The sequence below is a fragment of the Labeo rohita genome, chromosome 11 (assembly GCF_022985175.1).
Source record: "Labeo rohita strain BAU-BD-2019 chromosome 11, IGBB_LRoh.1.0, whole genome shotgun sequence".
Taxonomy (NCBI): domain Eukaryota; kingdom Metazoa; phylum Chordata; class Actinopteri; order Cypriniformes; family Cyprinidae; genus Labeo; species Labeo rohita.
The window spans coordinates 2804697-2830396 of record NC_066879.1 but is presented as its reverse complement, the minus strand read 5'-3'; the positions used below and the strand labels follow the sequence as shown (position 1 = coordinate 2830396).

The following is a 25700-nucleotide window of genomic DNA, read 5'->3' as shown; positions in this document are numbered from 1 at the left end:
TCATCCATTCATTTTTTTTTTTTCAAGTGTTGATTGCCAACCTTGGTTATTTTCAATTTAAAAGCAGCGTAAGAGTTGTGGTGCAGTGGATGAGTATGAAATCATCCACTTTACTTGATAGGTGCCTTATTATCATAACAGTGTTACAGTAAGATATATGACTGCAGAACTTCTGACTCTCATCCCATTTTTAATGTTTTGTCACAACAGCAGGCAACGAGTGAAAAACAATTCAATGATTATGTATAACAAAATCTGCTGATGAAGCTGTTGGCCCCCCACTAGCCCATGGAGTTCTTTCTCTGTTGGTAGTCAAGAGAATTTGTGTTACTCTGTGTGTAAACGCACTGTTTACCTCCTTTCCTCCTGAGCTCATTCTTTTCTGACATATATAGCAAACTACCTTTCAAACAGATGCATTTTTCTCTTTTCATCTCTCTATTCTTGAACAGCTCGTAAGGCACTGCATTAAGTAAAAATCTGCCTCAGTCTGTGATGGTTCGGCACCAAAAGTGATTTTTAGACCTTTTTTCCTGTTGTGACATTTGTGTGTGTGTATGTGTGTGGTTGTGTGCTACACTGACTCACAAACTGTGACTGACTACCCTTCATTTCTAATTAGTCAACGATACGCATTTAGAACACTCTCATAAAAACAAACACTCACTCAAACATGCAAGCATGTATAAAAAAGAGGGAAAATATTTTGTGGTGATGCCAAAATGCATTGATGTACTGTGTAGACATCACAACACTGAAAATGTTTCTCCTTTTCCTTGCTTTCTTTATACTGGCCACCCATCAACACTGATGCAAGAAAATGTATTTCTTATCTCATCTTTTTCTTAGATCGTGAAAACTGCATTAAGGGATTTGGGGGCGTAATATTGCATTCATAGATGAAACTTAATAACAGGAGGCTCAGTTGATTTACTCATAAATATTGTTCATCAGCAGTTCCTTACTCAAAAAAGAATAATATCTTACCAGCATTGCATTAATTTGCTCCTGACAAAGCAGGCATATTATGAGCATCTTAGCTTTGCAAGAATTTATGCTTACTTTCATCCAAAAATCAGCGAGCCATATGGTCAGACGTCTATGTTCTCTTAATTTGCAGAAGTTATTGAAACCAAAAGTCTGGATCAGCACCAGTTGTGTCTAGTTAGGCCTTTGTGCTGAGAATCACAATGTCAAATTTGACCATAAGGCTTTTATTAGTATAGTCTCTATGCAGCTTACCGATTAAAACAGGTTATTACAGTATGTGATGTAGTACTTCAGCGCTAATTAGCTTTAAATGTGAAAGCATTTGGTGATATGATGGACTACAGCAGATTTTAATACGCAATACAGAGCAACTGCTGCACTGGCACCCACAAACCCATATATCCAACCGCACAGCGTCGTTTTATAACGCGGAATAAAGTTTTGTACTGTTTGAAACTTTTTACCCCTGTGGCACCGTACATGTGGCATTGTGATAATTTTTCATCTTCAGTTCCGCTTGCCGCAATGACTCCTCACCTCTCTGTAATTTCATAAATTTGCAGTCCTTTTTGAACCCTCTGTTCCTGTAGCTAATACTGTGCTTTTGCACTGTGATGTAGCAATTTAATCCTTTTATAAATGGAATACTTCAGCTCCCTATCTTTCATATTTCAAACACTGGTTTAAGCATCATGTGAACCTTGAAAAGAACTCGGCTGTACTGCTTCTCGTTTTATTTTTCTTAAAAATTTCAGGAAGCTAAATGCGTTGATGCTGGAATTGACTGGTTGATCGAGTAATGCTGGTTTCAGAAAAGTCTGGTTGTTTATGTTTGCTAGAAGATTTTAGTGTTCTGTGTAATAACTCAGCTTGTTTAGAAAAGTTTAGCTCTCGGAGGGATTGGCATGGTAATGTACATGACATTGTTAATGTATTTGGTCTTGGCAGAATGGATCTGCTACGCAGCTGCTGCTGTGGCAGAGCAAGAACCGAGACTTGCTTCTGCCTATACATCCACAATATGCTGCTGTAAGCATGTAAGAAATACTGCTGCTGCACATATAACATACTGAATAATCCCCCTTATATAGCATACATGAATCACTCAGTAGCAGATCTATACAGGTGGAGCTGGGGAAGGTGGAGGGTTTCTAAAATGCGCTGCAAACTGCTACGGCAAACAAAAGCCAGGTATTTAAATATTGTGCAGTAAGCTCATTGGCTACCGATACAGGAAGAACCAATCAGCTGCTATGTGGGAATGATGTCGCCAGGTCAGATTTAGCTAGACCTACCAGACTGTGCCATCTAGAGTTTCATGCCAGAACTCTGTATATGGTATTTGCTTTTTATCTTGCCTCTGAACGATACTTATGCTGTGTTCAAATTCGCCTACTTATGCTATGGCCTAAAAGTATGTACTCCTTTTGTGAAGAAAAAGTACATACTTTGAGTATGTAGCAGAATAGTAGGCAAGCTTTGGACATACTACTTTGTCATAGCTGCGTTATTAATGGACGCTTTGCATAATGATGCATTTAAAAGTTAATGACCAAACATATCATTATAAAAGTTCACAATGTTGCTGCAGATAATATATAACACAGATAGCATTAAATATTTCTTCATCAGGTTAGACATTGATTATTTATCACTCAAACCCCTTTCGTGCATATCCACCATGTTTGTAGTTTTTTTTAACACTTTTTAGGCGGTTTGTAGTTCTAATCATGCAATGTGTTGTGGGCAATATTAGCCGTTAGAGTGTGCATCAATCTGCACTTCAAATTCTAACTGGAAGTAGTAGACTTTTTAAAACGCATACTTTTTTAAAACATACAATTTGGGACAACTAATTATCTTTTTGAATACTATTTAGGATGGAGAGTAAGCGAATTGGGATGCAGCAATAAGTGCAGCTGTGCTTTGTTTACAGCGGTAACCAAGAGAACGCTGTATCACTGGTGTTCCATAAGCGCCACCTGCTGTCAGAGAGTGAATTTGCATCTCATTCAGCCCGTCTGCTGTGTTTGTTTTGTGCATATATTTTTAATGTATAGTTTTACAAAACTGAAGTCAGACGATTCTGTTTTTGCTTCAAATTTCAAAATTATACAATCTAATTTAGATTAAAAACTGCTCATGCTACATTAAATAATAAAGGGACACCTTTTCATTTACTGTTTAACAAATAAGACCTTATTATGAAGTGTTGGCAATAAATAAATATATTTTGCATAAAAATTTCATTTACAGTTTAATTTACATAAAATATTCATTTAATTATGTATATATGCACCTGTCTCTCTCTGAAAATGTTTAATGTAGTGCTTCAGCAGTGCATCCATTTCTAGCTACAAATCTCCAGCGGTTTAGTATTACACTTTTCCAGTGGTGTTTTTCAGTGCTAGTCCTTTAGTTGTGTCGTAAAGGGTTTATCTTCCTTTGTTTAGCAACAAGAGGTATAACAAGCCATGTGCCGTCTTATCACGCCATTCTACTGTATCGTCTAAAGTGCTAGTTCTGTACTTTAGTATTTTGCTGGAGTATCAGCACTGGCCCGGTGCATCCCTTCAATGCGTGAGACGAGGTGAGAGTCCAGCTGGGGAAATTACAGAACCAGCCGCTGATTGAACCACTGATGGAGACCATTTGAGCCTCAGCGCTGCAGCAGGAAATTGAATTACCCTCACAATCTGTTTGTGCTGTACGTGCATCCCTCTGTTGTTCTGTTACCTCTGCCATGTGTGTGTGTATGTTTGTGGAGACTGTTTTCGATTACCTCGCTGAATGTGTGAAATCCTCCTGATCTGCTCGACGCTTGCACACGGCCAGATTTAACCATGTCACACCTACAGGATATTACCTCTTTTATGGTGTGTCACATGACTGTGAGAGGCTGCACCCACAACTGGGAAAGGTTTAGAGATATGAGATGATGCCTGAAGGCTCCAGATCTACTGAGCCTGGTTATTAGATTGAAAGTGATATTCTTTGGTCACTTTGGACTTCAGATGATGGACAGTTCAGATGATGGTTTGCACTTCCATCCTCACATTATCCATACTAAAGCTAGATCCAGAAGATCAGACTCTGCCGGATTTACTCCACAGATAGATAACATAAAGCCTACCCTGGTAAAAAAAGACCAGCATGAATGTTCTTGCAGCTCACCAGGAAAACTGAAGTTGGTTGGGCTAGTCAAGAAGACTCATGGTGACACCAGCACAGATTCGTCTAAGGCAATGTCTGCATTAATCTGGATACATTTGAAAGCAGTGTTTACTTTAAAATCTCCATCCAAACTAGCGTTTCCAAACTTTTTTCAAAAGTTTCTCATCCACACTGAAACAACGGAAAATGTAAAAATCATTCTTGAAGGATTAGTTCACTCCTGATAATTCACTCACCATGTCATCCAAGATGTTTGTGTCTTTCTTTCTTCAGTTGAAAAGAAACTAAGGTTTTTGAGGAAAACATTCTAGGATTTTTCTCCATATAGTGGACTTCAATGGGTATGAACGGGTTAAAGGTCCAAATTGCAGTTTCACTGCAGCTTCACAGGGCTTAACACGATCCCAGCCAAGGAATAAGGGTCTTATCTAGCGAAATGATCATTTTCTAAAAATATATACTTTTTAACCACAAATGCTCATCTTGCATTTTTTCAGTCATAGAAAATGACTGTTGATTGTTTTGCTAGACAAGACCATTGTTCCTCGGCTGGGATCATGTAGAGCCCTTTGAGGCTGCATTGAAACTGCAATTTGGACCTTCAACTCATTGACTCCTACTGAAGTCCACTATATGGAGAAAAATCAGACAGAAAGCTGCTTGGTTTGAAGGTGATTTCTGTGTGAGCATCAGCTGTTTACTTGTGACAATAGACAGTTGACCTTTTTTGTCCACAAAACCTAATGTGACCATCCCTTTAGGTTTGCCACAGTGGCTGCTATTTCTGGCATTAGCATAAAATGTCTTCTTCTATGGCCATTTTTTTAATTCAGGTCAGCTACTTTTACAGCAACGGTTTGAGAATCTTGCTTTGCGAATTAGCTTAATTTGAATAACGATACTGTTTAAGGTATATGGTTACAGTAACAACCTACTATAGTTGCAAAGACATTTGAAGGTAACTCTGCTGCCCCCTTGAGCACTGAAGGTTATTACCATCGACATGAGTACACGTTTAGTATGGCATGTTTGCGTAAAGCATATGCTGGCTTAATCCTGTTGCACATAAATAATTGGTAATGGACAAAAGCAATTTACTAAAGCAAACACACTGTGATTCCCACATTTTTGTGGCTGTATATGGCAATTTACATTATTCAGATTAAAAAAAAAAACAGCTAATGTGCTGATGTGGAAGATGCGGTTTCAAATCCAGCTTGTTTGGCTCCCCACATTCCTATCAATGTAGTGACAATAAACATTAAACCTGCATGTGTATGTTCCAGGTCTGGTGAAGCTCAAATAATGCAAACAGTTCTCTAGCATAATGTTTATTTTCACTGTCACTGCTTCTGATACATAAACCCTCAGCAGTGTATTTCTGCATATTTAAGCAATCAAGAACGTTTTTACCTCATTGTTATTCCGCGCGCAATCCATTAGTAATAATTAATCAAAACAAACAAATGGCAGAAAACAATAAAGTCCATTGTTGTTTTTCATAATCAGACAACTAATTAATTTGTATGAAGCCAACTTTCCGGCTTTCTCTCCAGTAGGGAGAAAGACATGGAGGAACATGGAAATTTCCACTTCTCACTACACTCACTCCAATTAATACAGAAATCCATGTGGAACGGAATATTGTTTGTTGCCATTTGCGCAATGAATTATTCATGTTTTTGTTGTGGGAGTGTTTTGTTGGTAGATACATTTCTTTGCATCGTCTTCTTTTTCATTCTGTCTCCCTCTACTTGGTTTAACAAGACCCAGCAGAATTGTGCAGTATGTCGGCACTTAAAATGAAACTTTAGTACATTTGCTCGTTCATTAGTATGGTTTTAATTATATTGGCTGGGTATTGTTACAAGAACGTGTTCAGTAATGTGTTGCAGAGGATCTTCGGAGACCTTGCCGTTCTGTCACGTCGCTACAGAGGCGAGATGTAAAGAAGAACTTGCACGGTTCATAAGAAACATTCACAATGGCTTTAGTTTGGGTGTTTCTTGCTGTGCGTGGGCAGTGACCGAAAACACTATTGAACAAGAAACGAAGTAATCTGTATTTTCAGAGAGAGAAATAAATTGCAATGACCTTTCCGTTTTGAAGATGTACGAGAGAACGCACGTATAGTCATCCAGCAAGAGCGATTTAGACGCGTAACGGGAGCGTGCGACTCAAGGGAACAGACGGTGCATAGACAGAAAAGGCTGAGTGGGTCCTTGGAATGCTGCAAATGTTTTATACAATTATTTTCTTCAGGCAGATGCTGCTTAATTGAACCTAAACGTGTGTCTGCGTCTCGAATGAATCATCAGTGGAGGAGAGTTTCTTAGTTCATTATTCAAATGAAAGAAATATTTATTTTTAAGATTTTCTTTCAGGGCAGAAGCAAGTTCCTTGATGTTTTACAGTTGGCTAAGTTTCCCCTGTACGTGCTGGGAGTCTGAAATCGTAACAGTGATTGTTAGTCATCTCCTGGTGAGCGCTACAAGGTTTAGGCATGGGCGAGAGTTCAGACACAGCGTTAGAGTCTGCATCCATGCCAAAATGCCCAGATTGTGTGCCAATGAGTCTGCGTGAAGCCTTGGGGAGGAGAGAGGAACTGCCTGAATTCGCAGCAGTGGGGGATGAGATACTGAATAAATGAGAAATTGTTATTCATGTAGAATAAAGGAACATTGTTTGGAAGACCTACAGCACTCTGGATTTTCTGTGTGTGTTTTTTTTTTTTTTTTTTTCCTGTGCAGAAGTTTTGAAACATGGATTGCATACTCGCCGATGAACAACTGCATGAACTTGGAGACAAAACTGTATTTCAACCGAAAAGATGCAGTCAGTTGAGCTGGCTTGTTGAAATTCGAATTCTTCTTTCCTCATTTCCCATAGAGACTGAAGTGGAACTCCTGAAATATAAAACAAAAAATAAAGGGGAAAACCTTGCAAGAGTTATTTGGACAATGTACAAGAGCAGGGCTATTCTCCGTAGCTAGCTTTATAATCTTAAGAGTGCAGTTGTTAAATAATTCTGGCTGTGATTTGGCAGTATTACTGGGTTAATAAATATTTTTGACACTATAGCTATATTTCCATCCGAACTTGTGGAAAAGTAAAACAAAATTGGAATATCGCATAAAACATTAGTGAGTAAGCACCGTTTCCATTCGAGTCAAAGAGAACAAAATCATCACTCCCTGATAAACTGGCATTATATATCACTAAGAAAAGTAGGAGAAGCCACTGAATATAATCATTTTCATATATTATAAATTACCTGTGCCTAAGAGCAAGTAGACGAAACAATAATTGCAGTCATTGCTTTCAGAGGTGGATGCCTGCTGTTTGGGAACGCAGTCATGTAAGACAGTTCTGGGAGACAATTATACAGAAATACTTGGGCCACAGATTTTGCTCAGGCGTTTAGGAATGACCATAACAACATTTCAGATGCTGTGTAATAAGATTGGTCCACTGGTTAGTCAGTTTAAGCAGTCCCATAGCACAAAGTCACATACATTTTTTGATGTGTATGGAGAAATTTATATGGTGAATTAGTTTGGTCAAAAAACACCTCAAGTGAGCATAAAAACTTTTTTGCGAATCAAGGGATTCGTTTCCATCACTTGTTTCTGATGTGATACTTCAAAATGCACATAAAAACAGAGATGGAAACAGCTAATATTGCCAATTACTTTGTGCAGTTTGCTTTTCTAATAGAAATGATTCCAAACAAAACCAAAGCGGAATCAACTGTTGTGACTCCAAGCAACACATACTAGTAGTGTTTTGTTCCTGAATGATTTTTTTTTTTCTTCTTTTGAAAAAATAAAACTAATGATTTTTTGAGTCATACAGAGATTCACTTGTTTTCTTTCTGAATCGGTCTTTTTGAATGAATTGTTTGGACGAATGATTCAGATAACTAATTTGATTAATTTATTATTGAATCAGTGTGTTTGAAAGAATCGGTTAAATTACGGATTGGGTGACTCAGTCTTTTTTTTTTTTATAAACAATCCATTAAACAGATCTCTGTTTTGAATAAATTGGTTGAATGAACAATTCAGATTACTTACTCGTATAGAAAGTGACTTGATTTGTTCCTTAATAAATCAGTATATTTGAACAAATTGGTTGAATGAATGATTCAAAAGACTCATTTGATCCATTTAATATTGAATTAGTGTGTTTGAAAGAATCAGTTAAATTAAAGATTGGATGACTCACTCTTTTTTTTATACAGTCAGTTAAACAAATCTTAGTTTTTGAATGAATTGGTTGAACGAACAATTCAATGACTTTCATATATTTACAGTTAATTGAATGTAGTGTTTTTGAACATCAATTTTGAACTCAATTACCCAGCTATAATAGCACAATTATTGTAAATCTAACCTGTCTCTGCTCTCGTGGTGACTTAATATGTTATGTTAAACCCCGTGTGTGCATATTGTCAGAGTTTGTTGTACTGAATTCTGTTGGGTATTTGCTAGTATCTGAGTTGTGTGTAAAAGTTGTTTTCATTTTCTAACCATCTCTCTGTTTTCTCTCACTTGTAGATACCCTGCTGTCATCTGGCCATGGTGAGTACTTGAGAAATATGTTCCCGGATACAGCTCTGCATGACTCTGAATGTGCCAGATCTCGAATGTGATTATTGTTTTTCAACGTTGGTCGGCAAGCACGCGTGGAGCGGAGCGGAGCATCGCTGCGGCAGCAGATGTACATCTTTTTTTCAGAAATTCACTTAGCATACTTTCAGGTCTGTTGGCTGACACGAAGAACCCAATCTTTGTTAGTGATTACCGAAGACTCACCTCTGCTCCCTCGGTTCTGTTCCGAGTTTCAGGGCTGGCACATTTTCCCAGCATGCTCGTTCAATCATTCTCGACTCACTTCGGTCAATCACCCCTCGCGGTTCTATTGTTCGGTTCACACGCGTTCGGTCTGGCTGTTTGTCAAAGATGAGGCACTTGCCCTGGGAGTCGCTGTATAGACCGACCTCTTTTTCATGTACATTTGACTCAGCGGGAGGCAATCTTTTAAAGCGTGCATTTTTGCTATTGAATTTATGCTGTTATATATTCTCAAATTGCCTCCCATTTTTAGCAAAATGGAGCACTGGAAGTATCGCGCATGTGCTGGATATAATGGACTGCGTGACCAGCATATAGTCCACCTGCAGAGCTGCTAGGGCCACTGGAAAATAACACCTGCGCTGACCATTTCTGCATCTATTCGGAGATGGAGAGCAAGAGTGAGATCAGAAAGGAGTGAAAAATGCCTTGCAGAGTCTGTGCTTAAAGGGCAGTCCTGTCCTAAACTCGCACTGTATATGTTTTGCACTCAAAGCACACTTGCCCACAATGCTTTGTGGAAACAAGACGTGGCACTGGGTCCGTGTTTTCCGTTTACTCGGCACTTTGCACGAGAATAGGATATGTGCAGGCCAGCAGTACATTTTACTTTCTTTGCTAGTGCTCTTTTGTCAGACGGTAAGCTGGTACAAATAGTGTGCTGCCCTTCAAAATTTCTGCAAATGCACCATAATGGATAATAATATGGCTAATGCAAGCGTTTTGAATAGCCTGAAAAGGATGTAAAAAAAAGCGCTCTGCAGACCAGCGAGTTTCTTTATTTTAGTATTAAAAGCTTTTTTACTGTGTTTGTATGGTGTTAGTCCAAACGAAGCAAAGGGCCATATGGTTGAAGCGATGTAGAAAGATGTTGACGACATCATCCTGACAACAGTAATGGTGACGGTCACTGTTTAGACAGCAGGCATTACTCCTCCGGCTGCTTTACACAAATGTGTTTACACAAACGCGCACTTTCTCTTCCTGTCCAAAGCCATGAGTGTGACTCACAGTGCTTAGACCTGAGGTGCCGACACATGCATTTGCACACACAAAGCTGTAGATACAGTATGTGGGTATATAGATTTGGATTTATTTATTTTTATATATTTGTTTATTTTTAGGAAAATTAATAATTCAGCAGGTATGCATTAATTTAATCAAAATTGACAGTAACTATATTTATACTGTTACGGCACAACTGCTTTTAGTCTTGACAATATTAAGAAATGTTTTTTGATCACCAAATTTATATATTAGAGTTTGGCATATTAAAATAATTTCTAAAGACTGAAGTAATGGCTGTTAAAAATCCAGCTTTGCATCACATAAATACATTTTTAGTTTTAAAATGCATTAAAATTGAAAAGAGTTATTTTAAATTGCATTAATATTGCACAGTGTAAATAAATGCAAGCTTAAGTGAGCATAAAAAAAGTCTTACTGACCTACAAGTTTTGAAAGGTAATGCATATTTAACTATGCATATGTACTTCAAAAGTTTGGGATCAGTAAGATTTTTAGTGTTTTTCAGAGAAGTCTCTTGTGCTTACCAAGGCCACATTTATTTGATCAAAAATACCGAACAAAACTGTAATATTGTGAAATAATATTACAATTTAAATTGTATTACAATCTTAATTTACTTAAAAAAACAATTTATTTTAGTGATGCAAAGCTGAATTTTCAGCATCATTACTTCAGCCTTCAGTGACACATGATCTTTCAGAAATCATTCTAATGTGCTGATTTATTATCAATGTTGAAAACAGTCGTGCTGCTTAATATTTCTTTGGAACCTGTGATACGTTTTTTTCAGGATATTTTAATGAATAAAAAGTTAAAAAAAAGTACAGTATTTATTTATAATAGGAACTTCTTCTTAAAAAAAGTTTTTACTTTTGATCACTTTTTTTTCCATTTAATACATCCTTGCTGAATAAAAGTATTAATTTTATTCAAAAAAGGAAGAAAAAAGAAAAAATTATTGACCGCAGACTATTGAACTTAAGTGTATATAGTTAGGAAAGATTTCTAAAAGTGCTGTTCTTTTTAACTTTCTATTCATCAAAGAATCCTGAAAAAAGTATCACAGGTTCCAAGAAAATATGCTTCACAACTGTTTCCAGAACTGATAATAAATCAACATATTAGAATGATTTCTCAGGAAAATGTAGCTTTGCACCACAGAAAAAAATAATATTTTAAAGTCTGTTAAAATTGCAATTTCACATTATTACTGTTTTTTCTGTATTTCTGATCAAATAAATGCAACTTTGATGAGCATAAGAGACTTAAAAAAAACATTAAAAATACTGATCCCAAACTTTTGAACGGCAGTGTATGTATACGAATAAATGACTGTATATCGTACAATTTTTCGGACCACTTTGTGTCGTTATTCTCGTGGTTTACATCTGATCAGCAAGTGCTCTCTGTCAGTGTAGTTTGCTTGATAAATGTTTTTGCATCTACTTCCACGATTTACTCAGTTATTATAGAACGTCTTACAAGCCCTCCTCCGCCATGTCAAGGCCGCAGCCGAGCGCCTGTATCACCTATAGGACACGCTGGCTCTGCATACACGCAAACACAAAGTACATTTTTTATATGGATGTTTTTGCTGAATGCTGCTCTCATTTTCTCTGTCTCTCTCCTCACTGCCCCCATCTATTCTTCGCCATGAATACCGGTTGATGGCTTAAACTAAAGGAATGAAAGCAGCAAAGGAGGCGAGTGTAAGAGAGATGGAGGAATGAAGATGAAAGAGTGAATGAAGGAGAACTCGGTGTCCTTGGCCTTTGTGTGGGACTGGCTGCACTCGCCGGTTTTGATGACAGAACGCTTTACAGCTGTCAGCTTATGCGTTCCTCACTACCCAAGAGAAAACGACATATTTTTCCAATATCTTTTTTTATAAATTTCATTTTTTTCCCTGAACAAATTGCAGTTCGTCCTTTCATTACCATTTTCGTTATATATTGAGGCTTCATCTGTGGTGGTTTGCTTGGGTCAGATTTTTAAACCCTTTGGCAATGTTGCTAAGATAAGATAGATTATGTATATTTATACAGCAGTTCTTTCTGGTCCTCGAATCTGATTGGCTGATAAGAGGTATTAGAGTGATATCAGAACTCCAACAGCCGTTTCACAGTTTGTAATTGTATCACTCCGTTTGTGGTATTTCTTACAGCAAGTGTCTTGGCGGACGCCCAAATCCAGTATCATTTTATAAATATTACTGTTTCTATGTCACACAGCTTGTCTGGCGAGAATGTACTTGTTTATAATTCAAATATGCAGTTTGTTAATAAAGATTGAAAATTTGCGTGCTCATGAACCCACCCGAGAGCACTTCACCTCAGCCAGATCTTCTGGAATTTACCGCTGACTCTGATGTCTCTATAGTGGTTTAACATGAGATGTAATTCGTCATGGGTAAATCCAACGGTAGTTTTTGGTCTCATTAATCTATTATTCGTTCCAGAGAAGATGGTTTTGGCAAAATCTCATGGTTATGTAAATTCAATGCTGTATGTCAGAGAGCTGCCTTTGTACTTTTGACTGTATTGCCTAGCAACTTTTATGATGGCTGTTGTTGTTGTTTATTAAATAATATTATTCAATAAATAATCTTTTATATAAATAATAGTGTTTAATAGTGTTTAATGTTGAGAAATGGTGCGCATTCGTGATTGTGATTTTAGTTCATTGCGTTGTTCATTGCCAGCAGTAAAGACTTTTACATTAAAAGTTAATGCTATAAACAGAAGTTATTTTTAGTTTCAACAACAGCTTGACGCAGCAAACAAATGCACTGAGCAGCAAAAACACCCCTAACAGATGAAAGGAAATGAACATTACGATAAAGATAACGCTTTCCTCAGCAAATTAATGTTTATTGTGAATATGAGACCGATCTGAAGAATGAATGCTGTATCAGATGCAGGTAATCACTAGGGTTGGGTACCGAATTCAGTACTTTTAAGGGTACCAACCAAATTGCGTCGGTACTACCGAGTACTGATTCACTTAATCTGTACCAAATTTCAGTACCTGAGAGCACATCTGGTCACGTACATTACAGGGAGAGAAATAGAGAGACCCTGTGATGTGATGTCACCCCTGCAACTCGTTTAAACACACACATATGGCCATATGGTTTCCACGAAGGACGAGATTGTGGGGTTCATTCATAAAAACGGAATTACTCTATAACACGGAATGCCACAATTTTTGTATGAATAAATCAAAAGTATATATGTATGGCAAAGATGTGGTTTTGTTTACATCACAGAACAGCAGCAGGAGTCTGATTTAATGTAATGAGGAGAGTGAATTGAGCTGACTGACACGAAGAGTGAGGTGAGAAAGACAAGACAGTGGCAGAAGAAATGAAATGCAAAAGCGCCTGTTTGGCAGTATTTTGGATTTTGAAAAGCCTTTTGTCTTTTGCCGTTTATCTAAGGCGATTTTGGAACTTTTTTTTTAAACATTTGTTTCTTATTATTTTGGTTCCACAGTGTTTGCTGCTTTTTACTTTATTTAAACTTTGTGTATTTTATTTAATTTATTTTACATCAACATGCATGCCATGCCTCCAAGCTTACTTATTCCTTTTGCTAATAAGCGTTCTATGTTTCTTTATTTGGATCCACAGTGTTTGCTGATTTTCAGTTTTGTATACCTAGGCTATTTAAACTTTGTGTAGCCTAGCCTAAGTAATTTCTTATTTTATATTTTAAAATATTTTAAATTGTTTTGTTAATACAAGTTCTGTGAGTTTATGTATTTTGTTGTTGCTTGAATTGAATCCATGGCTAATTGCCGCTAATTTGAAAGAGAAAGTAAAATTGCTTTTACAAGCTATTTAAAAGCGAAGGCAAGCAAGAAAAAGAGGAAAACCCAAACAAACAATTACTTGACACAGAACTGCCGCTAATTTGAAAGTGAAAGTAAAATGCATATGATGCTTTTACAAATTATATAAAAGAGAAGGAAAGGGAGGAAAAGAGGGAAATATCAAATGAACTAACCTGTTTTGGGCTTATTTTTTCAATGAAATACATCTTTTTGTTATTACACAGAGAGTACTGAAAAAAAGGTACTGTTGGGTACTGGCACTGAATTTCAGGTACCGATATCGGTACCATACTGGTTAAAATGTGAACGGTACCCAACTTTAGTAATCACACTCACCCAGTCCATCTCTCTCTCGTAAGAGTTGAGTTTTTAATACAGTAATAGATTAAGCTTTCAATGAAGCAACTCAATGTTCCTTCGTTACTAGTTCTAAAGTGATGTTTTGGAATTAGTAACGGAGGCTTGAGCTCAGCTGTTAAACATCAACTTAAGATTTGAATCCGTGGCGGAAGTAAGTAGCTCTGCACAAAAGAGGGCTTTTAAAGACACTCCATTGTTATTTTACGTATTTACACACCTGTGCTGTCGAAATGTTGTATAAACGCAATATCACACTCGTATACGTGAGATATGGCTGTATATCGACACGCTGCGATTTCCTATGGCGAATCACAGCCGTGCCAATATACAGCCATCTCTCAAGTTTACTCGTGCGATATTGCTTTGTTTTTTTAAAACAAACAAACAAACTACATTTACTGACCCCAAGCATTTGTAATGGTAATAGAAATAGATGCACAAGAAGTTTGACCACCAAATGACTTGCCTTGACTTTGCTGTGTTTCAACTCCACTATAAAATCTTTCTGTCCATTTCTCTTCTTTTGTCTCGTTCTCTCTTCCCCCTCACTCGTTCGCAGTTTAATTGGCGCTACCTGAGGTAGGCCTAGGTGTAATTGTTATAGTAGAAAGTGCCTTGGTCGGCTGGTTTTAAAGCCTTTTATCTGTAATCTCCCGATTGATTATGCTTTTTTCTGCCAGCCGAGCAAATTGTTCAAACCCATCAGGTGCACGGCAGGGAAAAAAAACAGGCGAAAGAGGAGCTTCAGCTGTGCAACAGCCAAATCACAGAGCGCGTCGACTAGAACATCAAATTTAGTGACAGACAACACAATGCTGCTTTTTAGTTTACACACAAAGACAAATGAAACACAGATGTCTTCCTCGCTCCCAGTGTCACTGAGGGTTAAAAAGGGGGAAGATTAAAAAGTGTGTAATCTGTAATTCAAAAAAAAAAAAAAAAAATGTTTTTTTTTTTTTTTTTGTCTAACTGTTGGCATGTAATTTATCAAAACATTATTTAGGCTGCAATGAATTGCAGCAAATGATTTCTACACTGTTATTGCAATTCTGCAGGCAGCTTCACAGTCCACCCGGCTTGATCAATATCTTATTCAGCGCGGTTGTATTTTTAATACAATACTGTAATGAATGCCGCCACCCAGGGGACTTGGCGTAGCCTCTTATTCTGCATATCTGTCTCAAATGGGCCCTCCTGTTAGCCTGTCACAATGTTAAAAAAAATGCCATGGTAGGAAATGCATTAGTCTTGAGTATTAGATTTTAATGCAGCGCTAAGGAGCGAATAAGAGGAACTTAATAGCTGAGGTTAATGTGGGTGTGATCCAAAACCAGTTGACAGAAATGAAGATAGATAACTAGAAATATACTGTTCGTACTTAGTATGCCGGGTAAAATCCAACCCCTCCGTTGGGTTTCGCTCTCTTCCTGTTTCTCCCTCGCTCGCTCGCTCTCTCTCGCCGTCTTCCCAGGAGAGCTATATCTGTCCTGCTAATAGGTCCGCCATTGGAGTGGCTCTCTAGTAGTCATGCAGTGAGGTGAAACGTCCAATTTGGCTGCCTCTGGTGGGAGCACTGTCCAGACCCTTACCATCATGTTGGCATCGTGGGATAGAGATGCTGGATGTAGATTGGCAATCATATGACAGGTGTTGCCTCTGCAATTATGACTGGTTTTAGTGTGTGTAAGTGTGTGTGAGTCAGGTTTTGCCTACACTGCAAGGACCAAATGTACCCACCGTGGTGGTAAGACCTGAATTCACCCAAATCGTAGAGAGGAGATGATGGTTCCCTTGAGGAGAACAGTGTAATATACATGTTAAGTAACCTAAGAAAGGTTTATGTGAGGGGGGTGTAATGCGAAAAATGTTTTCTGAAAAGTTTTTTGGCCTTAACTTTTTAATGCCGTTTATTGAGGATTGTGTCTTTCAGACACCTGAAGTGGGTCGTCTTGGTGGGTTTAATGAATATGTAATTTGTGGTGTGCTTTCACAAGTGCACAGTAAAGACCGGTGTCAGTGCAAATGGATTAAATGGAACTGAATTTATAGCACAGGACTTATCAACCCTGAAAGTAATTTCAGAAACTGTGTGAGCAAATTATTTTGAGTTAATACAGCAGGTAGTAATGTAAGTGGTGGTGTGCTGTTATTTTGACTAAATTGAGACTGAAAACAGAATACGTAGTGTGGCTAATACTGCTGTATTTAGTTTTGTTTTGTTTTGTTTTATTTAATTTTTAATAAATAGTCTGTACTATTACTATTAGTACTATTAGTAAAACTACAAAAAGAATGTAAGAGAGCATCACTAACTGAACATTTTTGTAGATTTGATTTGTGTAAAATTGAGACTGTATAGAGAGTACATAGTGGCTGTATTTAATTTTATTTTTATTTTTTAATTTTTATTTATTTTTTTAAGTTTATTTATTTTATAAAATTAAATAATTAAAAAAAAAGTATTTTAGTGAAAGAGACGATTCGTAGTTCATCCAGTGCAATTTTATTTTATTTTATTTTTTAGTTTATTTCATTTTTTTAGTTTATTTGTTTGTATTTATTTTTTAATAAACAGTCTGTAAAACTGTAAAAAGACTGAAAAAGAGCATCACTAACTGTACATTTTTGTAGAATTGAGACTATATTGAGAATACATAGAGGCTGTATTTTATGTAATGTCAGTTTATTATTTATTATTATTATTTTGTATTTTATAAAATTAAATAATTAAAAAAGAGTATTTTAGTGAGAGACACTAACATTTAGCAAAAGCACAAGAAAATCCATAGTGCGACCAATTTTATTTTATTTTATTTATTTATTTATTTATTTAAATACATAGTCTGCAAAAACTATAAAAAGAGTGTAAGAAAGAATCACTAACTGTACATGTTTGTAGAATTGAGACTGTATAGTGAATACATAGTGGCTGTATTTTATTTCATTTTAGTTTATTAATTATTATTATAATTTGGTGTTTTATAAAATTAAATTATTTTAGTGAGCGAGGCTAACATTTAGAGAAAGCATAAGAGAATTCATAATGTGAACAATACTATTGTATGTTATTTTATTATTTAATGTTTATAATTTAATAATTTAATAATTTTATCAAATAAACAATTAAATAAAATTGTATTTAGTAATAGAGACTAACGTTTACAGAGAACAGAAGAGCATACATCTGGTGTATGTGCGGCATGCAAAAAACTCCTTTTGTGTATCCAACCTGCTTGAACAAGTAGTTATTTGCACAATTATTTTTAGTGATTCACACACAATATGTTTAATAGATTTCACAAGCAAATTAACACTCTTTATTTGGGATCTTAGTAAATCAGGGCCAGCATGTATAAAATTCTTAGTATAGCTCTTCAGTACGGTATAACAGAGTTTATTTCAGTTAATTGTTCGACACTCTGAGTATTTAGGGAACTGCCTTTTTAATGATTTTAAAGAGTCACACATTACCTCATATTATTTGCCAACAGCTGCTGCCAGCCTCTGGAATGCAGAACTTGTGCTTTCTGTAAGCGCCAGTGTGTGTGTGTGTGTGTTTGTACCCATCTGCATGTGTTTATTTGCACTGCATTTGAGTTCCAATTAAAAGCATCAGTCCTTTTGGCACCACAAGCTCCTTAAGGAAATAATCCCGTATATATAAGCACAGGAGGCGCGGCAGATGGTGTGATAGAGGGTTACCACCAGTGAACTGTCACTTAGGAACCCGGATTTATAGTGTCTGATTCAACACTGTACTTTAATTTAGCTTTCATAAAAATGGAAGATCTTTCTCTTCCTCTACACTAGGATGTTGTTCTTACGATGAAAAGACTTAAGACAATGACACTTGTTTTTTATTATACAAAGAAGCACATTGGTAAATACATTTCACAGAGTCGCAGCTGCGCTAGAGCTGCACATCTGCTCTCGTGTAAGCCTGAGCTCCACATCCAGACTGGAAAAACAACGGCAAACTAGCAGCTAGTGTAACTGGCCGCAGATTCCAGGGCTAAAATAAATGTGTAGCTCTTAGCTCCTGCAGTGAGGTGGACAGACACTGTTTAACTACGAGACTGATGGATGAACAGCTTTCGGTTTTTACCTTAGAGCTAACACCTGTTCTTGCGGTGGTCCAGGCTGACAGCTTTGGGCTTGTCGGCGCTCTGCCATGCGGACCGTTATTCAAAACAATTAATAGGCCAAATTTGATCACATGCAAGTGCATTTTTTCCATCAAGGTGAAGAGTTTTCTTTAACTGTGATAGTTTCTGTCCCCTAACTTTACCCCTAAAGCCAACTTTCACAGAAAGTATGATTATTAAGCCATTTTCTTCGTCGGGATGGTTGCCGCTCCCTTGGCGTAGGTGATTTCAGGTTTTACTATCCTTCAGGGCACATTTAGTCCTCACAATGTAGGCAAAACCTGACCCACACGCATACACACACAGACCAGAATTATTTCAGCTTCCCTGGAGTTGTAAGCTGGCCTATTTTCTTTGCTAATTTTGAATTTGGTCAAACATCCAGTCAGTGTTATGTATGCGAATTCTATCTCAAGAGATTGTGAAACACATTTTCCTGTCGTTACACTTAAAGTTTCATGCCTAATTGTCTATGGCTGGACATATTCATGCATTTTAATCGTTAAGTAACGCATTAAACCACAAGATGTGCCTGTTGAAGCGGTCAGGAATTGCAGTTTTTGCTTTCTGTGGTGCGAAGAGATCCATTGTGCATTTGTACAGCTTCTTTTAATAGCACAATGACGTTTTGTATGTTTTCTCAATTCATGACCTCTTTAAAGTGGTTTTATGATAGTTAAGGAGTAGAGATGCTCATTTTAACCAGTTAACTGTTAAACGAAACTTTTGACTGATTAATACAATCAGTTAAATGGTTTAAAAGGTAATTTATAATTGTTTTTTTTTTGTCTAGTAATTTCTCAAAATATTTTAAAATGTTTGCAGGATGGTTAAAATAAAATGAAATTTATGGGAGAAACAAAATCATGCAGGCCTATAACATTAAGTCATATTTTATTATTACATTCAGAAATAGACCTGATGCTGACGCGAACATAGTTCTCCTCACTCTACAAAAAATCCTTTCAATTTAACAGTATTTATAAAAGAACAAGAATGAAAAATGTAAGAAGCTAGGCTATGCTGAACGTAGGGCTGGGCGATATGGCTAAAAAATTATCACAATTTTTTTTTTTTTCATATCAGTCGATATTGATAATTATCACGATAAATGTAATTTTTTTTTATTATTTCTTTCAAGTTTAAAGGCAGATTTTGCTACAATGTGAATGTTGTTAAAAACCAGACAGTTAAATGTGGCTTTAAAATATTTTTATGGCCTGAACATGATTCATCACATGATTCATTTTTTAATTCATCACACTTTTTCTAGCCCTTTTTCTTAACAAAATAAATATCTTAACTGAAAAAAAATAATTTCTTAGCTTTGCATGTTTTAATGAGTAACATTGTTTAAAATCAAGAAACAATAGGTTTGTGTTACCTGATAATATTAATAATATAGCATTTTTTGAACGCTATTTAATCATAAAAAATACTGTAATTATATTCCATTACTCCTCTATCAATACATTTAAATATACCCACATTTCTGACACAATACCACTGTGCAGTTAGTGTTACTACAGTAAATCTGTGGTAAATGATGGCGATTCGCCTTCTATCGTTATCGATTTATCGCCCAGCCCTAATTAAACGACAAGCCAAAACAAATTCATTTAGGCTAAAGCGAAACTGAAACTAACATTGGGTCTCTCATACGACAAAAATCCAAATGTTTACATATTCAAGATGTATTTATTTTATAAACCTGGATTTGTACTTCACTCGCATTCCAGTGTCCACATAAGACAATTTGTTTGGCTTAATATCATGCCAGTACGTTGATAATGATTAAGCAGAGTGATTTTTCCATATGTGTGGCTGACTGTATTTTATTATGATAATGAAAAGGCTGCATTTGTCAAGCAATGCTTAACTGTGGGAACATCTTCTTGTAGTCATACAGATAATCAAAACTGTAAATGGTTTGCTTTTATTTGTGTACATTCACAATAAAAACAAATCTTTGCGCTTTTGTAAAATAAAGAAAAATAGGATGCCGCTTTAAGCCGCCTTGCTTTCGCACAGCACAAAAAAAAACAAAAAACAAAAGCCAAAACTCTGCATACTAGTTGCAGTTTTTTCTTTCGTTTTGTTAATTAAGTAAAAATATTTATCGTATAGTCCTATTCATTTATTATATATATAGCCTAGTTTTATTATATAATCCTCATGTTTTGTTTGCTGCTTTTTGCGCATGTAAAATGAATCACTGGAAAACAAATTCTGGTATTTTTAACGGGTCACAGACACTTATCCATTCTAAAATAATTAAATTCTAATTTAAAATAATCTTGCCGGTTAGCGGTTAATAATCAGTCAACAAGCGCCGGCTGTCGGTTAGGAAAAATAACGGAAATGAACATCCCTATTAAGGAGAATTAATAGGTCAGTTATGGGCATTTGGGCAGCATGAAGTGGTGACAACAGTTGTATTATAAAATAATTTGTTCAATTCAATTTATTACTTAAAATAATGAGAATAATTACAGTGATCATGAAATAAGCACCAAGAATTGTTTCTTATGAATGATAATTACAATAAACAATTCTTCTGGCAAGTGATATAGTTCATTAGCCTGAGTGCAGGCTGTTTTGCGGTTACCAAGCAACGTTGAAACTAGACACATTAATATAGAACTGATGATGCGTACTGTATCACCTAAAGCCTGAAATTCTGTTTTGCTAATACTGTCATTTACAGTAGTTTTGATAGTGAACTTTTATCGACCTTTAAGCTGAATTTTACCGCAAGCTCGTCCATGCGTTGTAACCGTTAGCTATGTGCACGTCTTATCCTGGAATAGAAAGGTTAAAGAGTCCATTTATACTCCGGGGCGAATGCTTTCACTCCATCTGCTGTTTTAACGCAGGCTCGCACCTCTCATTCATTCGCTCTCGCTCTAGTTCAAAGGCAGTGTAGCATTAAGGCCTATGGAGATCAACTGTGTCCAGGCAAATCCCTACACAAATTAGATAGCAAAAGCCATTATTACATCCAATGTCTTCATGGCACTCCCAGCAGTTAAATTACAACCTTTCTGCTCCTGTTCACAGTCAAAGAACAAAAGAGAAAGCATTTTCATTACCGCCAGTCTGTCCCTTTTTCTCCTTTCCCTCAAGATAGGAGGAATAGGAACAAGGCCCGTTTATTAGATGCTTAGGTGGTATCACACATGCCTGTTAGACTTAAAATAAAAGAGGAAGGGGGTGTGAAAGAGAGAGCTTTTCATAAACGAAACTACATTTCACTGACTCAAAGCATTCACGCCGTTCTCACGCCTCAGACGTCACGCACGCACACTTGAATCTCTTCGCTTTACTTTCCTGTCAGGTTTTCTGAAGCAAGTCATACTTCAGGTTCAAACTTCTGCTTTGCTGCTTTTGTTTAACAAGAGAAGCTCTCCACCTAAACAAATGGTCTGTCAGTCAAAAGAGAGCTAAAGCTTTATATTGTGGATTAATGTTTTGAATTCTGTTCTGCGTTTCACCGCAGACCTTCTTTCACTGTGTAAACATACAGTATAGACTACAACGACATTTGACATCAAGCTGTCATGAAGAGTTTTGCTGTTATCGTTGAAGAAAAAGCTACCTCTTCTAACTGAAATGCATTTTTAAGTAGCAAGACTATAGCTCAGCTGTTTTCTTTATGTAGCCTTTTCAATAAAGTAGCTGTGTAGCATGACAAAACAACTATTTTTGTCACACTGTCACATTTTGTGCAACTCAGGAATTGTTGAAACATCCTATTAGAATATTCTGTCTGAGGGAGCATCTTATTCATTCAGTCATTCACTTATTCAAGTCACACTCTAGGTTCAGAAGAGACTCAGAACCAGCAGAAGCCTTTGTACAGCATTTTACGATTTTTTTTTTTTTTTTTTTTTTTGCGTGGGAATATTTTGTTGAACACAGCTAATTATAATTTAATTTAAATTAAATTAAATATAAACTGAGAGTTTAAGTTTAAACCTTAAGTTAATTTCTGAAATACATGTTTTTTAATTATTAAATAATTTAAATTAAATGTTAAATATCTGTTTAATTTGCCATAAGATTTTTAATGTTTTAAAAGAAGTTTCTTATGCATCAAGGCTCAAAATTATTTGCTCAAAAGTGTCATTTTTTTTTTTTATTGTTATTACAGCGTTAAATAACGTTTTAATATACCTTACTGTGCTGCTTAATATTTTTTTGCAACCTGTGATACTTTTTCAGGATTCTTTGATGAATAAAAAGTTAAAAATGACAGCATTTATTTAAAATAGAAATCTTTTCTGACAATATACACTACTGTTCAAAAGTTTAGGGTCAGTAAATTGTTATTCTTTCTTAAGACCGGAGTAATGGCTGATGAAAATTCAGGTTTGCATCACAGAATTATATTTTTAATGTATATTAAAATAGAAACCATTATTTTATATTGTAATAACATTTTGCAATATTACAGTTTTTGTCTGTGTTTTATTAAATAGTTTAAATAATCTGGTTAATAAAATAATAATTATAATATTTTTAATATTTAAAATGATTATTTTAAAAATATGTGTATATTTTATGTATTCAGCTACCTAAATACAATGAGTATATATGTTTTTTTTTTTTTGCCTACTTTTTTAAAAATATGAGTAGAAATATACTCATGCAGAATCTTAATTTGTCTTAATTTCACACAAAAAATCAAATTCTGTCATTTTGGTCATTGACTTGCATTGTATGGACCCGAAAAAAAAAAAAAAAAAAAAAAAAAATCTCTGTTTTTCTTTTGAAGAAAGACAACCATATAGGTGTGGAAAGTGCTGATGGAACTATCCCTTGAATTGCACACCTTTGTTCACACTGGACACATATCCAGATGGGTTTTCAAATTCTATCCTTACGATTGAGTGTTTTCACTCTCACTTTGCAAGTTTGTTCAGACAGCGTCGTCAATATCCAGTGTATCTACATCGGTTGCTATAGAAACAATATAAGCAACAGCACGATGCCAAGAGTCTTTCGCATACAACCACTGAAAGGAGCTGTCAGTATGGAAAGGGATGATGGAAAACAGAAAACATTGTCTTTCCTCGTGTCCATCATGATATCACAGGATGAATGGGGTTTGTATACATCAGATTTTGGCTGTAAACATTGTGTTTTTTTTACTGTTTAGACTATAGAAATGGATTTGAGTTGGATAAGTGCCTAAACAAAGCCCAAGAATTTAGTCCACCGGATGCTGCCCTTTTCTCCTGGTTCTTCTGGCTCAGCAGTCGACAGCGGCTGTCTCACAGATGCTGATTTTGCGTGCGCACAGATCGAAATCTCGCATCTCCCCCTCCCCGCTTTCAGACACTCTCCTCCTCAGTCACGCAAACGCTCCCATCACACCGTTCCATCTGCATCACTGTCACCGCTCTCTCCCTTCATCATTTCAGTTGGCAAGCGTGCTCATACGTTCATAGACTGCGTACACGGATACAGTGCATGAGTGGGTATTTAATATGTTGGCCGACAGATGCACTGGTATTGGACACAATATGTTGATGTAATTGATTTAAACACAACATCTCATCTTCATTCAGCTAGAAGATGACGCAGCCTACTTTCCCGGTGTGCCAGACGCCACGTTTGGCACGTTTTCCGTCGCTCTTATGACCTGTGGCTTAACCTCTCATGTTTCTTTTCTTCCAGTCACTCTCCTCTCCAGATTTAGCTTTGGAACATTGATGCTGAATTGGAAATTTCTGCAGTCCAACCTGATTTGGCAGATTCCGTTAGGAAGGGAGCCCAATTGCCGGCATTCCAGTTTCTATTATGCAGGCGAGCGTGTGCTCTTCTCTCCGGCTGGTTACGATGGCATCATTACTCATGTCTGAACGCTCTCTCTGGCTCTTGGCATTGGTGCAGTGGGCACGCAGGGGTCACGTCGTGCCAGAGTAAGGCGCTACAGGAGCGTGTGACCCGCCAAAGGGCGGGCACGAGGAAAGGGGGCCCGCTGCAGCCAAGTTGTTCTGCCGGTCAGCTAGGACACTCCATCAACCTGTCCTCTTTTTCCGGGCGGTTGGTCCTCTCCATAAATGAATCATGTTACGGCTGCTCAACATAATTTATGTAACATGTAATCTGTTACTGTCTTAATTCTATTTGCCTGTCCATATGGCAATGATTATTTTATTGAAACAATTGGTGTTGCAAGGCGTGGATAAATTGCCACTAGCAAGCCTCATTAATTTAAAATAATCAACATAATGTACATGAAATATTGAGAGAGATAACTAAAATCAGTATGCATGTAGATTGTAAGGATCATGATGGACAGCTCAGTTAAACTTTTTGTTTTCGTAATGATACACAGCATATACATTTCATATTGGTTGTAGATTACACTTTTTTATCCTCCTTTCCTTTTATGTCCCTCATATTCATTTTATTCTTTTTTATGTTCTTCTTACTTTTTTTTTTTTATATTTCTTATGAAACTAATTGCATTTTTTTAAATAATCTTCCTGTAAAGCACTTTGTGTGTGTGCGTGTGTGTATACACACACAGTTGATAGATACAGATACAGATTAATTACATTTCATTTTATTGATAAATATAATCTTTTGCAAATCTCAAAAAGATCTATTTTTCATACTGCAATCTCTACATTATTTACATTATTGTGATGCTTTAATTCACTTGTAGCATTTACAAGGATTGACCTTTTAAAATGTTTATTTATTTATTTATTTATTACACAAAATAGTTTGGAATTTTGATATATGCCAAAACATGAACTTAATTATAAAGTTTTAAAATATATATATTATTAGGTTTAGCCTAATAACTATTTTTTTTTTCGCTTTTTGATTATTTTTGCAGATTTATTTATTTATTTATTTATTTATTTTTTATTTATTTTTATTGTAAGATGCCATTGTAGGGGTCAACCGATTATCGGCAAAGATATTAAGCATTTTTATGGTTATCGTATTGTCATTTTCAGAGCCGATTTAAGTTCTCCTGCTTAATTTAAAAGCATTTAAAGGGGCATCGGATGCAAAACTCACTTTTACATGTTCTTTGAACATAAATGTGTGTACACAACCACCAGATAATGATAAAAGTCCACCCAGTGGTATTTTTTTTAATCTTTATAAGTAATATCCCCTTTTTCAAATCAAGCCATTCTCATCTTCTTGTCTGTGTGATGTCGCAAAAAACCCAGGCCACTCCCAAAATAGTTGATTGACATGACCGTCTTACCTTAGACCCGCCCTGAGTGAGCTGAGAACAGTCGACCGTTATTGTTTCGATGCTGGAGCAGAGGAAGACAAA

General features: G+C 36.2%; 1 protein-coding gene across 2 annotated transcripts in view; it reads left to right on the top strand.

The window, feature by feature from the left end:
* The window catches only part of cdh4 (cadherin 4, type 1, R-cadherin (retinal)), a 262132-nt gene that overhangs the window by 97730 nt on the left and 138702 nt on the right, over positions 1–25700 (top strand). The window contains exon 3 of one of the 2 annotated variants that reach the window (XM_051123119.1): positions 8724–8747. The exons of the other annotated variant lie outside the window; for it this stretch is intronic. Coding sequence (XP_050979076.1) covers positions 8724–8747 — 24 coding nt within the window. The remainder of the gene's footprint in view (positions 1–8723; positions 8748–25700) is intronic. 2 annotated transcript variants of the gene reach the window in all.